Source organism: Echinops telfairi, unplaced genomic scaffold (genome assembly GCF_000313985.2).
Source record: "Echinops telfairi isolate 266 unplaced genomic scaffold, ASM31398v2 ScPeMD7_7429;HRSCAF=8467, whole genome shotgun sequence".
Lineage (NCBI taxonomy): Eukaryota > Metazoa > Chordata > Mammalia > Afrosoricida > Tenrecidae > Echinops > Echinops telfairi.
Window position 1 is genome coordinate 3,289,072 of NW_022111329.1, and position 13,989 is coordinate 3,303,060.

The following is a 13,989-nucleotide window of genomic DNA, read 5'->3' on the forward strand; positions in this document are numbered from 1 at the left end:
ATCTTTTAATTCCACTCTTCCATGAACTTTTAAAAGCACAAGTAGCCAATCCACACCATAATAGCCCATAAAAGACAGATGGGGAAAGGCTGGAGCTAAATCATTGCCAGTTTTATTAAACAGAAAATAATAAGGCTCAAGGGTCTCTCCATGTGTGTGTGTGTAAAATGGTTAGAAATAGTGATTTGGAAAATATGAGAATCATCCCAGACTAAAAAGAGAATGTTTCCATTGAGATAAAGCACCCAGAAGCGTGCCTCACACACCGGAGATGGTTTCGTTCTCCCCACCCTCCCTCAGATTTTCGCTAAGGCATGTGGTGATGGAGGAGTTGCAGTTTCCCACTCTCATCAAATTATACAAGGGTGGCTGGGCTGGCTCCTGCAAAAGCTAGTTCACAGAATGTGGGGGAAGCACATATCTTCAGCAGAGCGGCCCCAGTCTCCGGTCTGAGTCCCCAATCTGCTACATACTACAAGCAAGCCCTGGTAGATCACATGGCCTCAACAAGCCCATTTCTCCACAGGAATATAAAATGCTAATGTGATTTGTTCAATTGTGTTTTGTGAGACTCCAATGGAATCACTTTCAGGGAAGCATTTCTTTAGAGGACTTCAAATGTTCTATCTTTGAGTACTGTGTGGATTAAAGCAGACATGCACAGTTCCTACCACAGGGTAGAGGGATATGCCTTTGAAACTGGACATTTAAACTGGACTCAAACCTCATCCCAACATGCTGGTAGATACTAGAACTTCAAACCTCCTATCTCCGTATAATTGATCTAATTGATTTAACTCAATTAAAGGAATCTCTGATCTCCTCAGCATCCTTCCTGGATCTATCTTGTTATTAGGATGCACCATGAAAAAAGGAACTCAATTTCAATATTCGTATTTAACATTACTAGAGATAACTTTCAAGATGCCAAAAAAAGCAAGCTCTTCGGGCAGCAATCTCTCTGAATAAACCAGTGCCAAATCTCATCATTGAAAGTAATAATCTGAATGTGGTACAATGACAGAAACATTGTCTCTGGTCCAGCAAACATTTTTTGGTAGACTCAAAATGGAAGCTAGTCTAAGTCTGAAGTGGGTGAGTGGGCCTCTTCTTTTTGTCTGCTCTGTCACCTTTGGGGAAACAACTCATTCCTTTTAACTTCTCTTAGGACAAGTGTTTTGGGTGAAGTTGTCCCTTCAGGGATGGCTTTCCAGATAGGTTTCAGACATATCTGTTGACATATATATTAGTAGTAATAGAAAATTCAATTCAAATAGTATAAGCAATGAAAGCCATTTAGACTTGCTAAATAAAAAAGTCAGTAGTTAAAATCCAGCTGCTGAGGATGAGGCTCTCCACACTCTATAACACTGCAGTATCACTGTGGATTGGAATGTAGTGGATGACAGTGGATTTTTGGACAGCTCATGCAAGTTGAAGTCCCATATACAGCTTGATAACGGCCCTCAACTGATGAAAGGGCCCAGTATCTCTTTAAGTGTCTTAGAGCTGTCTCTTCAACATTGCCCTGTCTCAGGCATGCTGTCCCTCTCTGGGTTATGTGGTGGCTGCCAGAGGCTCCGTCTTTCTCTACAAGGAAAGGTCTTTGTTCTAGCTTCACCATAGAAAGTCCTGATGTTCACATTATGTGGACTGGCTCAAGTCATGCATACATACTCCAAACCAATCGTTGTGCTCTGCAGGTGGAAGACGACAGCTGGTTTAATTCAGGTTATGTGCTCCACCCCTAACTAACACTTTAGTGGAAGTTGGTGACTCAGAAAAATCTGCAACACTGGTTAGGGCAGCAAGGCCAATGGCTTTGGGAGGCCATGCACTGCCAAAGAAGTCAGAGGTCTGAGTTTCAGCACAGGTGATGACAGCAGTGATTTCGCTTTAGAGCACTTTTAACCTTGTCCAACTCTGCAGAGGATGTTAACAGTTGGCAAAGACCGATGGGCTTGTGTTGGATAATTCTCTCTCTTCATCAGATACAAACTATCATTCTTTAAAAGGGATATTTTCAGATTTAAAAATCTATCTTTTTATATAAAATTACATCATTCAAGTGCCTTACATTCAAAAAGGAAAATGATGAAACATCAAACTTTTCTAAGATTAATAAAAGTACCACCAAAGGGGGAAAAATAATGTTATATGAGGTAACGGGGGAAGAATAATTTTAAAAATCATACTTGAGTTGCATTTAACTTTCATAATCATTTTGTGCACGAGCGTGAAAGTAAGCGCCCAGTCTTAAAACGCTCTTACAATACTAACTAAAGAAAAGTCTACAGGGGAGCTCATGCATTTTCAAAATTATAGACACTTCAGCCTTTTTAAAAATTGCCTGGGCTGACAAACAGAAGGAAGCGACATCCACTTGCACTTCACAGGGATGTGTAGGAAGTATGTGCACATGCACGCACTACTGTATCAGTCACACCTTACTCTCAACAGTGACACTGGTGGGTGTCACAGGCCTGCCAGACACCCACGAAACCACCACAGACAACCATTAATTTGGATCTGAAACTACCAGCAGCTCTCAGGGAGAAAAACTGGGCTTTCTAATCCTGTAAACAGTGTCGGAACCCCACAGGGGGGTCACTATGAGTCAACATTGACTCGATGGCAGTGAGTTTGATTTTTTGCGGGCTTCAGTACCAGCCCAGATAGGTGCATAGAGACACTTTGTGAATTCAGTGAAGCCTGCGGGACAGACTGTCTTTGTTTTCTTGACAGGATGCAACTCTGTTGCTCTCTAGTTAGTGGGACATATTTTGAGTATTGCTTCTCTGCCAAGTTTCCATCTCATACAGGCTTCAACTCTCGAAGGTTTTACTGTTAATAACAGTGTGACTCATAGTGGAAAAAACCATTGAAGTGTGGCATTCAAGGAATAAACCCTTCAGAGCACTAATTCTCATACAGAATGAGTTTCTTTGGGATTTTCACTTATGTCTCAGGAACTGAAACATACTCTACTAGGGGAACAGTCCTAGTATTAATGGCAACATTTTACTGTGTAAAGCAGAATGAACCCTCCATTAAAACATGCATCAGCAGGTTTTGCCTAATAGAGAGAATGAACCAAAGCAAACCCACTGCCACCGCATTGCTTCCCACTCAGAGCAACTCAAGACAGAGTATAACTGCCCCATAAGGTTTCAAAACCATAGCCGTCCATTCTGATGGGAGCAGCCTGCACATTTGTCTCCCATGGAGTAGCTGGTGGGTGCCAAACATGGACCTTTTGGTTAGCTGTTCAGCACTTGAACAACTGTGCACCAGGGCTGCTTAGAAGGAACTGAACCTTTGGCAAAGTCCGTGGGAAATTTACCAATCACCAATCGATATTTTAAAGAATGTATTTTTTAAAGTTTATAAGCATAATTTATAGTTTCATTACTGGCATTTATTTGTGGAACATGCATAAGGAAAGTCCATAAGCACATTTTCTTTGTATAATCAATTTCAATACTTAACACATTTAGTTTGATATTTAGGAATATTGTACTCTAGTAAGCCACTAGTGTGCCATCTCAAGTGGAAGTCTGGGCTACTTATTTGTCCCAGGATCTGTTCAAATGCCCATATTTCTAAATGTTACACAAAACTGACCAAATTGGCAGACTAATACAAGGCAGAAAATACTGTATTCAAGCAAGACTGTGACTGCAATGAAAATAAAACCAAAGCAAGGTGCCTGGCCAGAACACAGCCTCCCTGCTTTGAGAAAGACTCTTCCCTTTCTCAGTCCTGACCCTTCCGGGAAAGGCAGAGAATAGCACTACCTTTTGTGGGAAGGACTCTAGGCTAGTTGTCAGGGGACCTGGGCTAAAACCTTGGCTTTGCCCCAGTGATCCATTGGTCCTTCTTGACCTCTGGAGGTCTGTCTTTTGATTCTATACATGTGTTTGATCTAAGCGACCCCATGTCAATTTCCACTTCATTAGTTCTGTGATTCTCAGGAAACTGGGATGGTGCGGCTAGAAAACACTTGTTCTCAAAGTGGGCTTCATGGAACAGCAAGCAGTATCCCTATCTGGGAATGAATCAGAACACAAAATTTTGCAGAGTTTTCCTCTGCACACATGTGGTCACTAGAAGTCGGCAACTAATTCCAAGCACCGTCATCGAGTATCTGCATAATCAGAGACGGGGTGTTGAGCAGGTATCTATAGATTTAGAAGCCTTCTAGGTGAATCCAGGGGTTTCGACTAAAATCACACTTAAAGAAAATCAAAGTGCCAAACATGTAGTGAATAAAATAAATCTAAGCTCTGTCATTTGACTAAATTTATCAGACCTCTGCACTCACTGCTGCATAAGAAGGCACATTAATTCTCAGGATTATAACACAGACGGCACTGTAACCAGTCTTTTGAAATTCTGACAAGATAAAATAAAAATGAAAACACACAGGTAAAAATTGGGGAAATTTTATATATAAATAGCCAATGAAACCTAGTTATTAAAGTTAGGATTTTAGATTCATTTAGATTTTCCCAAAGTTAATAATTTGTGAAATAATTATTCAACTATAAATATTTTAGTTTTCTATCTTATGAATATTTTGTTAACGAAAGGCATATTCAGGTTTGTAACTTAAGTTAAAGATATACTTCCTCAATGTAAAATAATATAGTAAAGTGTTCTGTAAACAATAAATAGAAATTTAAACTGTTCTGTACATTACTCTAGTGGCTTCTGATACACAACGACCTTGGTATTGTTTCTAATTTAAGAAGGAGAGTTCACATATAGACATGGTGGCTCCGTAAGAAAGTTATAATTAATTTATAATATAAAACCATTTTATGTACAATATATGACTAATTTATCATCATGAATAATTAATAATATACTAAATAATGATTTGCCCAGCTAAAGTATCCTGTTGTTCCTGTATCAGATCACACCACCCATGAATCAGATCACCACCCATGAAGAAGGCTGGTTCAACTTCACAACCTACATTTCCATTTTCTCAATCTGCTAATGGATTTGTTTTAATACAATGAAAACTTGGTCCTTAAAGAACTTACCCCAAAAGTCCTTTATTTGAAAACTGAGTGATTCCCACAGCAGGACAACTTAAAACGCAGGAAGCTTTCACTTTGAGAAATGGCTTAAATTCGTTTCAGTTACATAGGATTCTGATAACACCACCAGCATGCCACAAATGAATTCCCATCAATAGATCTAATGACATAGCACCGCTCATGAAATGTTAAAGCAGCTCAATATATAAATGCACACTGAATAACACACAGTATCTTCATTTTATTTTTAACACTTCTTACAAATTGTTCGACTCGATACTGATGAACTTTAGGAGCATCTATGAGAGACAACTTTAAAGGAATGGGTTCTCCAAATAAATAAATAAAATGAAGATGAGATAGTTATGCTATCACAAGTTTTGATCAGCGTGTTCAGCTGCTGGATTTGTATACTATTCTCACAGAGATTTTGCAAACCAAATGATCTGAGCTTGTTACAAAGGATGACAAAATGAATACAACATCAGATATCATTTTTATTTGATTTAGTAAATGTAGAACGTGATGGTCTCAAGGCAAATTCTAGATTATTCCCCTCACAACCCAACAGTTAACATGATTCTGAAGAACAGTCTTACCTTCAATACCTATCCACCCATACACAAACACATTTATAGAAATCCATGTACAAAAAGATTCATTTTCAACAACTCAGGACCACAATTATCTAGAATTTAGATTTTATACTTCGACACTTCAAAATTATCCACTTGATGATGTAGGAATATAAGCGTTAAGGAGATAAAAATTCATGCAACGATAACTTAGGGGTTGTTTTAAAAGTAAACTCAATATTTGATCATTCAATGCAATGGAAGTGCACCGAATATCTAAAATAAAACAAGTGCCAATTTCATCATGAATTAATAACACATTTATTATCCTGAAACCAGACTGGTCTGAGTTACTTGTTGTCTGTATTAGTGCTCGAGAAACTGATTTCTCTCATATTTTCTGTGTTAATAAAAACCAAGATTTCATTTCTTCTTTGCAGTTAAGAAAAGATGTCAGGGGCTCAAGGTAGGTATGTTCTTGATAATTCAGAGTCAGAAAGCACTTCTTCTTGAGCAGAAGGTTCATAATCTCCTGCATTTTCAGCCAATTCAATATCTAACTCATCATTACTTTCTGCACTGTAATCAACTTCTTCAAGGAATCGAGGCTCATCTTCATCCAAAACATAAGTTGTAGGGCTGTAGCCAAAGCACACAGAACACACACAAGACCTTCATTAAATGTCAAAGTTCTAGAATTAAGATTACTTCACCATACTGGATTAACTTTAATTATCGTGTAAGTCATATGTTATGCAAATGACCAAACCGAGCAAATTATACTAGTTTAAAGTTCCTTGGATAAACAACAAAGGGTGGAAAGCAAATTTTTAATCATATTACAAGAAATGTCACTATACCCACTACAGTTAGATAGTAGCAACAAAAACATTCAACTTGCTCATTGGTTACTCCTTGGAAGAATGTCATCAATTTGTAGGCTATTAGGATTTATTTTTGATGTTCTATTTTAATCACTGTGAATCAGGCAACAGATAATTACAACAGGCTTTATAAAATATTGTGGTATTTAATTGGTCCCTTAAGCAATACCCTGGAACCACTTATTCTAAGTCTATAAAATGACTACCTGACATAAAAACAGTCCATATACCTGTCCCCAGAGTCTTCCTATGTTGAGGGAAAATGGGTGGAAAAAAAACAAGTGAAGACTCCCTATCAAGATTAATTACTTTCCCGTGGGACGAAGAATAAGTTATTTTGCTTAAAAGCACTAAGTGCTCATAAATGTTTTATCAGGTCAGTGTTTTAGAATTAAGATAACCATTCCACTAGGGTCTCGAGAACATCCTTTCCTCTTGAAAAAAAATCACATTATTCTGATTTCTCCCCCACTTGTCAGATTGTACACACACCATATCTCAAACGACAGAAACTGTGAGGTCTCCATTTTGTAGCCAAAGCTACCTTTATTTCATACATGGGTATACTTCTTTATGCCTCACCTGCTTCCAAAGAGGACTTCCTATAGCTGATGTAACTCAAAGCTAAGAAATCAAACAATGAAAAGATAACCTGTTCAAATGACCAGAGTAGCAGATGTTACTAGTCACCTGAAATGGAAGAATAACTGCAACCACATATAAAATTCCACTCAGTTAAGGCAGAAGGGGAAAGTTACGGTAATGAATTACACAATCATAATTTTCGGAGAAGAGAAAACTCCTCTGGAGAGAGTCATTTTTTTGCTCCCCATAATTTCTTTAGTCTTACTCATTGAAGAAAAGAAAATAAATCGCAAAACCCACCTTGATCTTATATAGCAAGCTTCCTTTTCAAAGCTAAGCACTTACACTGTGATAAAGTCATGCTGAATGGAGCTAGTCAGCTGGATGGGGTTGCATGAGATTTTAGAACAAACTTCACACTCTCAGAAACAATTTCACAGCTTTTACCTAAGAACTACAATAGTTAGCATAAGTCTTCGGGAGTGGGGGGGATTCGATTAAAAAGATAGTTTAGCTTTTAAAATGACTGATTTTTCTTTCTTTCAAAAGACAATTAAGTTCTTTTTCTTCACTTTGGTGTTCCAGATCCTCAGAGAAGTTCCCTGCTGATTGTGATTCTGAGAAGAAATGGGTGATTTAGCCGAAGCAAAAGAGTGGGGGAGAGCAGCTGATGGAAAGCAAGCAGGAAAAGATCAACTTTCTCCTGCCACACATTTGCTTGTTTTCTTCCTGGAACCCAAACTGGCAAGAAGACAGGATACTGGCACATGCAAGGAACCCTATTCAAAAGTCGGGTTCTGGCTGGTGTAGGGAGGGGCTGGAGACCGGCCAGTGTGGGATGCCAGCATCTCCCAATAGGTAGAGCAGGCACAAAGTCAATGAGCAGGTAAGCAGGTCTGTAGAATTCCAGTCTAGGAAACCAACTGGCATCAATGACTTGGGGGAGCCCAGCCACTGCACCGGGGTCATGATTGGAGAGGTGAATGCTAAAAGGTTAATCAATTCAAACTAGGGAAAGAGCTTAAAGGAAAAGCCTACCTAGTTTTATAAGCTGTGAGCCAATGAGGACACAGAAGGAGAGCAGTGATACAAAAACTCTCATGATAGACCCAAATAAGCTCCCGGACAGCAAGCAGGCTAGGTGTGATGCTGGTGTCAGATTCCAAAGTGAACCTTTAATATGAGACAAAAAGGAGCTAGACCTGAAAGACAAACGTCTGGAAATTTTAAAAAACCCTATAAAAGACATTTTCAAGGCTCTACACCCTGAAAAACAGCATGCATCTTTCATTAACTTAGCTGGTGGAACAGAGGGCTGCAGACGGAACATGTGTGGACATCCTGAGGTCGCTGGTTCCATTTTGGCTTGAAGGAAGTTTACTTCTTTGCGAGGAGCCCTGGTGGCACAGTGGTGAAGCCCTCAACTAATAACCAAAGGGCCAGCAGTGAGCACTCACCAGCTGCTCCACAGAAGAAAAGTGTGGCAGCTTGCTTCCATAAAGATTTTCAGTCTTGGAAACCCTACGGGGTAGCTGTACTCCATCCTACAGGGTCCCTATGAGTCAGAATTGACTCCGCAGCATTGGGTTTTGATTTGGTGTGGGCCCAGATAATCTGATTCAGTCAGTTCTTGGTGTGGGCGCATTCACAATCTTGAATGTGACATAAACTGCCTGATATCACCCATTCAGATACCTAGCAGCAACGCCATGTCACATACTGTTCCACTCCAGCAGGATCATGGCCTTCATTAAATTCTATCTATTCCTGAAGATATTCAGAGTACTTCCAGCAACTGGAATGGGGCCACAGGGCTAACACAAGAAGGGTGGTAGGCTGAGTGCACAAAAGAAGAAGAGGAAATTAGGAGTGGAGAGGGGTATGTGTATGAGTGAGTGGTTTGTATGTGACACAGAGAGAGCTAGCAATGGATCCAGTTTTAAGACTCTAAAGACGACTGAGATAAGGGGAGAGGAATGAGCCAGAACATTACAAATGCCATCACACCACTGACACCATCCTTCATAATGCTATATCCAATCACTCTTTAGCAGTTCCAGTCTGGAGCTCTCTGCTACACTTAACTAGAGTGAAAATTCTTATTCTCTCTTGGTTTGCTTCACTCCCCTCTGTCCCTTCTCAGTGCTAACCAAGGGCTCCTCTCAGTATTGCTCACACAGATGCATCTAAAATGTCCTCTTGTCACAACAGCTTCCCTTAGATACATGCCCTCTCTGAGTGAGTTCACCTTTTAAATCTGTTTTCTAATAATTTCTCAATTCATGTTTCTAGCCATGACCTCTTGTACATGCATTAACTTGCTAGACTCATGCACATGGCTGGCCCACAAGCAGCCCAAAAGCAGCATGTACACAACTGAACTCATCCGACCCCCTAATATAATCTCATGGTGTCTCTATCCTTTACTTTGGTGAGTTAATTGAGCTCAAAGTCTTCTGAGGAAATCCTGCCAGCCAATCAATCTCCCGATAAGTCTTTACCAATATGGCTTCCTCTGCTTAGGGAACAATTTCCAGGCTTCCTTTTCTTCACTAGATCTGATTTCCTTCAAGTTGAGGCTCACACTCATCTTTAAATGTACTTTCCTGCTTTAAAGCCCCTCTCAGGATAACAACCTTCTCACTAAACTCCTTCTCTACCTGTATGGCCGGTCTACCGAGTCATTTCTCAAATGCAGTTGATACCATCCATTTGTGTCCCTGTTGGTAGCAAATCGCAGGCCCCTCAGGATCAGAAATTGAACTTAGCCATCTTAGATTCTCCAATCAGCTCCTAGAAGTTTCTGACACGTTGCAGTCACTGAATAAATATTTATGGACTCTATGAGAATTCATGGGGTTCATAAGAGCATCAATTTTCACAATGCCCCACACTACCCATTTTATTTTTGTGGGAAAAAAAATTAAGGCATGAGACCAATCATAAAAAATCATCTGCACTTTTATTAGTAATTCCAGCATCAGGTTAGAGCATTCAACAAATTATAAAGTGCCCTCATTATATGTTAGCTTATATGGTACTGAACAAACTTAAAAAAAATTTTTTTTCAAGGTAATTTGTCCTAAGGTTATGAAAGGTTTGTTTCCTTTACATCAGCACGCAGGAATTCAAATTGATTTCACTCACAAGAAAAAGAAAGTCTAACAATTATTTAATTATTTCTCATCACTATTACTTTGTATTTCTACCACTACCTCTTTGTTCTCATTTTCTCTACAAGGATTTACTCGTTTTGCCACATTCCCTTCTCTACTTTGCCTTCTATTCTTTTAATTCATAGGGCAAACATGAGCAAGCCAAAAACAATTCAATAAGAAAACACTTCCATTCTACAAGAGAGGGGCACTTTAATCCAACAGCAAATCCTCCCCTCCCCTCATGCTGCTCCAAGAAAAATACCAAAACCTTCACCCAAGGGGCCTTTTCACATGATGAATGCACTGAAATCTCTGTTGCATGATGCCATATGATGCAGAAAAGGTTTATAATTCCAACTGATTTCTAAAGAGAAGAGAAAAGATTCTGCTTCATTCAAATTCAAAAAGATGTCTAGCTACCCTCATATTAAGCCATTAAATACATCACAAATTAAATCTGGAGAGTTCACCATCTCCATCAAATTTACATCATACCACTTCCCATGACGCTGATTTTACATCTAGGAGAGTGGGATGCAGAACTCCTGCACTGCGACCTGTACAAACACGGGGGAGCAAAGCCTTGCAAGCACAGCAGCAACTTCTGGGCCTGTGCCTTCTCCTACTTACCATGGGTGAGACTTGGGGCCAGCTACACACTCTGTTCAAGTATAAGTTTTCCATTGTATGCAGCAGAAATGTACAAATTTTAAAAATAAAAAACAAAACAAAACATCAAGTGCCCAAACTATCAAAATTCCCAAACTACTTATTACATGTTTGGGTTTCTTGGGTTGAAACGTCGGAGCTAGCGTAAAAGAAATGACCAGGTGTACACAAACTACAAGATATTTTATTTCTAGAATTTATACAGTGATTCCTAGACAAGAGGTAAAATCAACATCCTTTAAATATCACAATGTAAATTAAATCATTTCCATAGAAAATACAAGAAACAATTTAAGTGACTCCAATATACATATACAATGAGAATATAGAGTGCTTAGTAAGAAAATATTTATCTCTCTGAAAAAGAAAAAGAAAGCTGCTGATTCACAGAGGAGGAAAAAAAAAACTAAACTGCCTCCGGAAAAAGTTAATTCCCGTATATACTTGAGTATATGTTGACCTGAATATCAGCCGAGTCACCTAATTTTACCAGAAAAACTGCATTAAAAATGTGTTGAAAAACTTGGTTTATACACGAATATATATGACACTTAAGTCACTAAATTACAGCTTACTTAGGTATTGATCTCAATACATTCCTCACACATAATTGGAATGTTATATGGTAGATACATTGTCCAAATAATGGGGAATGCTTTCAAAACTGCAAAATTTAGCTATTTTGCATACACGTTTAGAGGGCATATCATTTCATGAGACAAACGGTATCTGAGTTACACCAGGGCCCACTTCCTGGTTTTGCCAGGAAATGCTGGATGGATGACCTTGGATCAATTACTCTCTCTGAGCATCTGCTTGTACAAATATGTCAAGGGTAACCATACTACCTCTCTCTTGATTCTGATCATTCTCAGTAGAATATTAAAATCTGAGATAAAGCTAACAGACATTCACAGTGTGTATATGTGTCAGTAGTCCTAAGACCACCCACTTGGAGGAACCAACAGGACTCAGCACATATCAAACTCCGGCTCTGATTTCCTACAGTGAAAGGACAGCACAGAGAAAAGGTACATGAGGGAATTAAGGCCAAGTAAAAGCAGCTGCTAAAAGACAGGGAGGGCATCAGAGCAGTCAGTACCTCCAGAAGATTGAAGGAGAGGTAAAGATTAAAGTCCAGGGCTGCCGAGGCAACCAGAAGTTAGGTCAAGCTTCCTGCAAGGAGGATGCAGAGATGTTGATTCCCAACAGTCAACAACAGAGGCATTTAACAAATACTTAAAACCCCATACTACCCATAAGGTAGTAAGCACCAAAACAAACACAAGGAATGAAAAACCCCAAACAGAATTTCTGTAAGTTTTCTAGTACTAAAGAGACAAATATTGGAATTGAGAGCCTGCCAAAGAAGAGCCTTAAACTCTCAATAGTGCTCTCTAGAAGACTACAACTTAAAGGAATGAAAAAGGACAAGAGTTACACATCTGCAAAGCTACCTAAGGTCAGCTCAGTCTCTCACTGGATTAGGGCAATCTACCCTACATTAACTGCTTGCTGAAGGACAAACAAACCTCTTCAGAGGAAGGTAGTATCTAAAGCCTCTACAATTTTTAAATATAAAATATCTGACATTTATTAAACATTAGCAGAGACATCAAGACTCATTGTGTGTGTGTACACGTGCACACACGCCCAGAGATGATCTAGCTATTTAAACTAATAAACATAAATATTAAAATAACCATGATTAATATATGAAGAACTTCACTCTCTGTTCCAATTTTTTAATCAAATGAAAAATCAGTAGCCTGAAAATAAATATAAAGCTGAAAACAAGAATTGAGATAAATCTAACACAATTTTTTTAGATGAGCTGAAAAGAGAATTGGTGAAATAGAAAATACATGGAAATTTTTCAGATGGAAGCAAACATCACAAAAGGGTCTAATATACAAAAAATTAAACAAACATGTAAAATAAAACTGCAAGAAAGAATGTAGCAAGAACAAATATGGTAGTGGCTGAGAATTTCCCAAATGTAATACATTAAGATCCAAGGCATGGATTTAGGAAGTACTTTGAATCCTAAATACAGCCAGCATAAACACAAAAAAAACTACAACCAGGCTCTCGCAGTAAAATCACTAAAAAGCAGTGACCAAGAGAAAATCTAAAAGCATTCAGAGAAGACACATTGCCTTCAAAGCAGCAAAAATAAAGAGTGGCAGTTGACTTTTCAACAATGGAACCAAAAATGTGTTTCTGACATCTTTAAAATGCTGAAAGGAAAAAAAATACCATAGTAGAATTCTATACAGAGTGAAAATGAAAGTAGGATTTCCAAATTTAAAAGTGAAACAAAAATAGAAATAATTTGTAGCCAACAGACATGTACTAAAAGGAAACTGAAAAGCAGTTCTTAATTTTAAAGCCTCAAGTAGTTTTATGGGACAGGAATAACCTCACACTTTCGGCAGCTAACAATATAATAACTTGTAGATATACAAGGTCATCAAAATCGTGTCTATAAAAGCCTTAGCGACTAACAATTACTGATTTGACGCTTACCTGGATCTCAATTATAAGATTCATTTACTTCACTTATGAGAAGCCTCAAAGCCTTCTACAATCAACTTGAACCGAGAATCCTAATGTGCTCACATTACTTCCACCCTTTCTAGATGATTTCAATTTCCCCTTTACTTAGGGGGGGGCAAAAGTATGTCATCTACTTAGCCAAAACACAAGTGGTTAGTCATTTTTACTAATGAACAGCTTTGATTTCCAGTGGACTTGGAAGTCATGACATGATCTTCGATTATATGGCTTGATGTATATTCCAAAAGTAATTATAAATGATGCTTAGAAAGCCAAACCAGACTTATTAAAAGGAAGATAACTTTTAAGATTAACTTAAGTTGTACATTAAAAATAGAGCACACTGATACCAGTCAAGTTTTACTACATAAGTAGGTACCAGATATTACTATCAACATTTGGTCACAACATGATCAACATTAATTATGTCAGAAGAAGAAGTGTCCACTTATTTATAAACAAACACTAAATTTCACATAGAGAAATCATGACTATAATAGGTTGATATTTC

The 13,989-nt window shown here is 38.4% G+C and overlaps 1 protein-coding gene across 4 annotated transcripts in view; it reads right to left on the reverse strand.

The window, feature by feature from the left end:
* Positions 1–13,989, reverse strand: part of AGTPBP1 (ATP/GTP binding carboxypeptidase 1) — a 184,557-nt gene that overhangs the window by 26,025 nt on the left and 144,543 nt on the right. Inside the window, exon 25 of one of the 4 annotated variants that reach the window (XM_030887909.2) lies at positions 5,526–6,262. The exons of 1 other annotated variant lie outside the window; for it this stretch is intronic. In XM_030887909.2, coding sequence (XP_030743769.1) covers positions 6,085–6,262 — 178 coding nt within the window. In that variant the 3' untranslated portion in view covers positions 5,526–6,084. Of the gene's footprint in view, positions 1–5,525; positions 6,263–10,035; positions 10,615–13,989 lie in introns of those variants that run through there. 2 more of the 4 variants (XR_006680885.1, XM_045298626.1) reach the window with 2 other exon arrangements.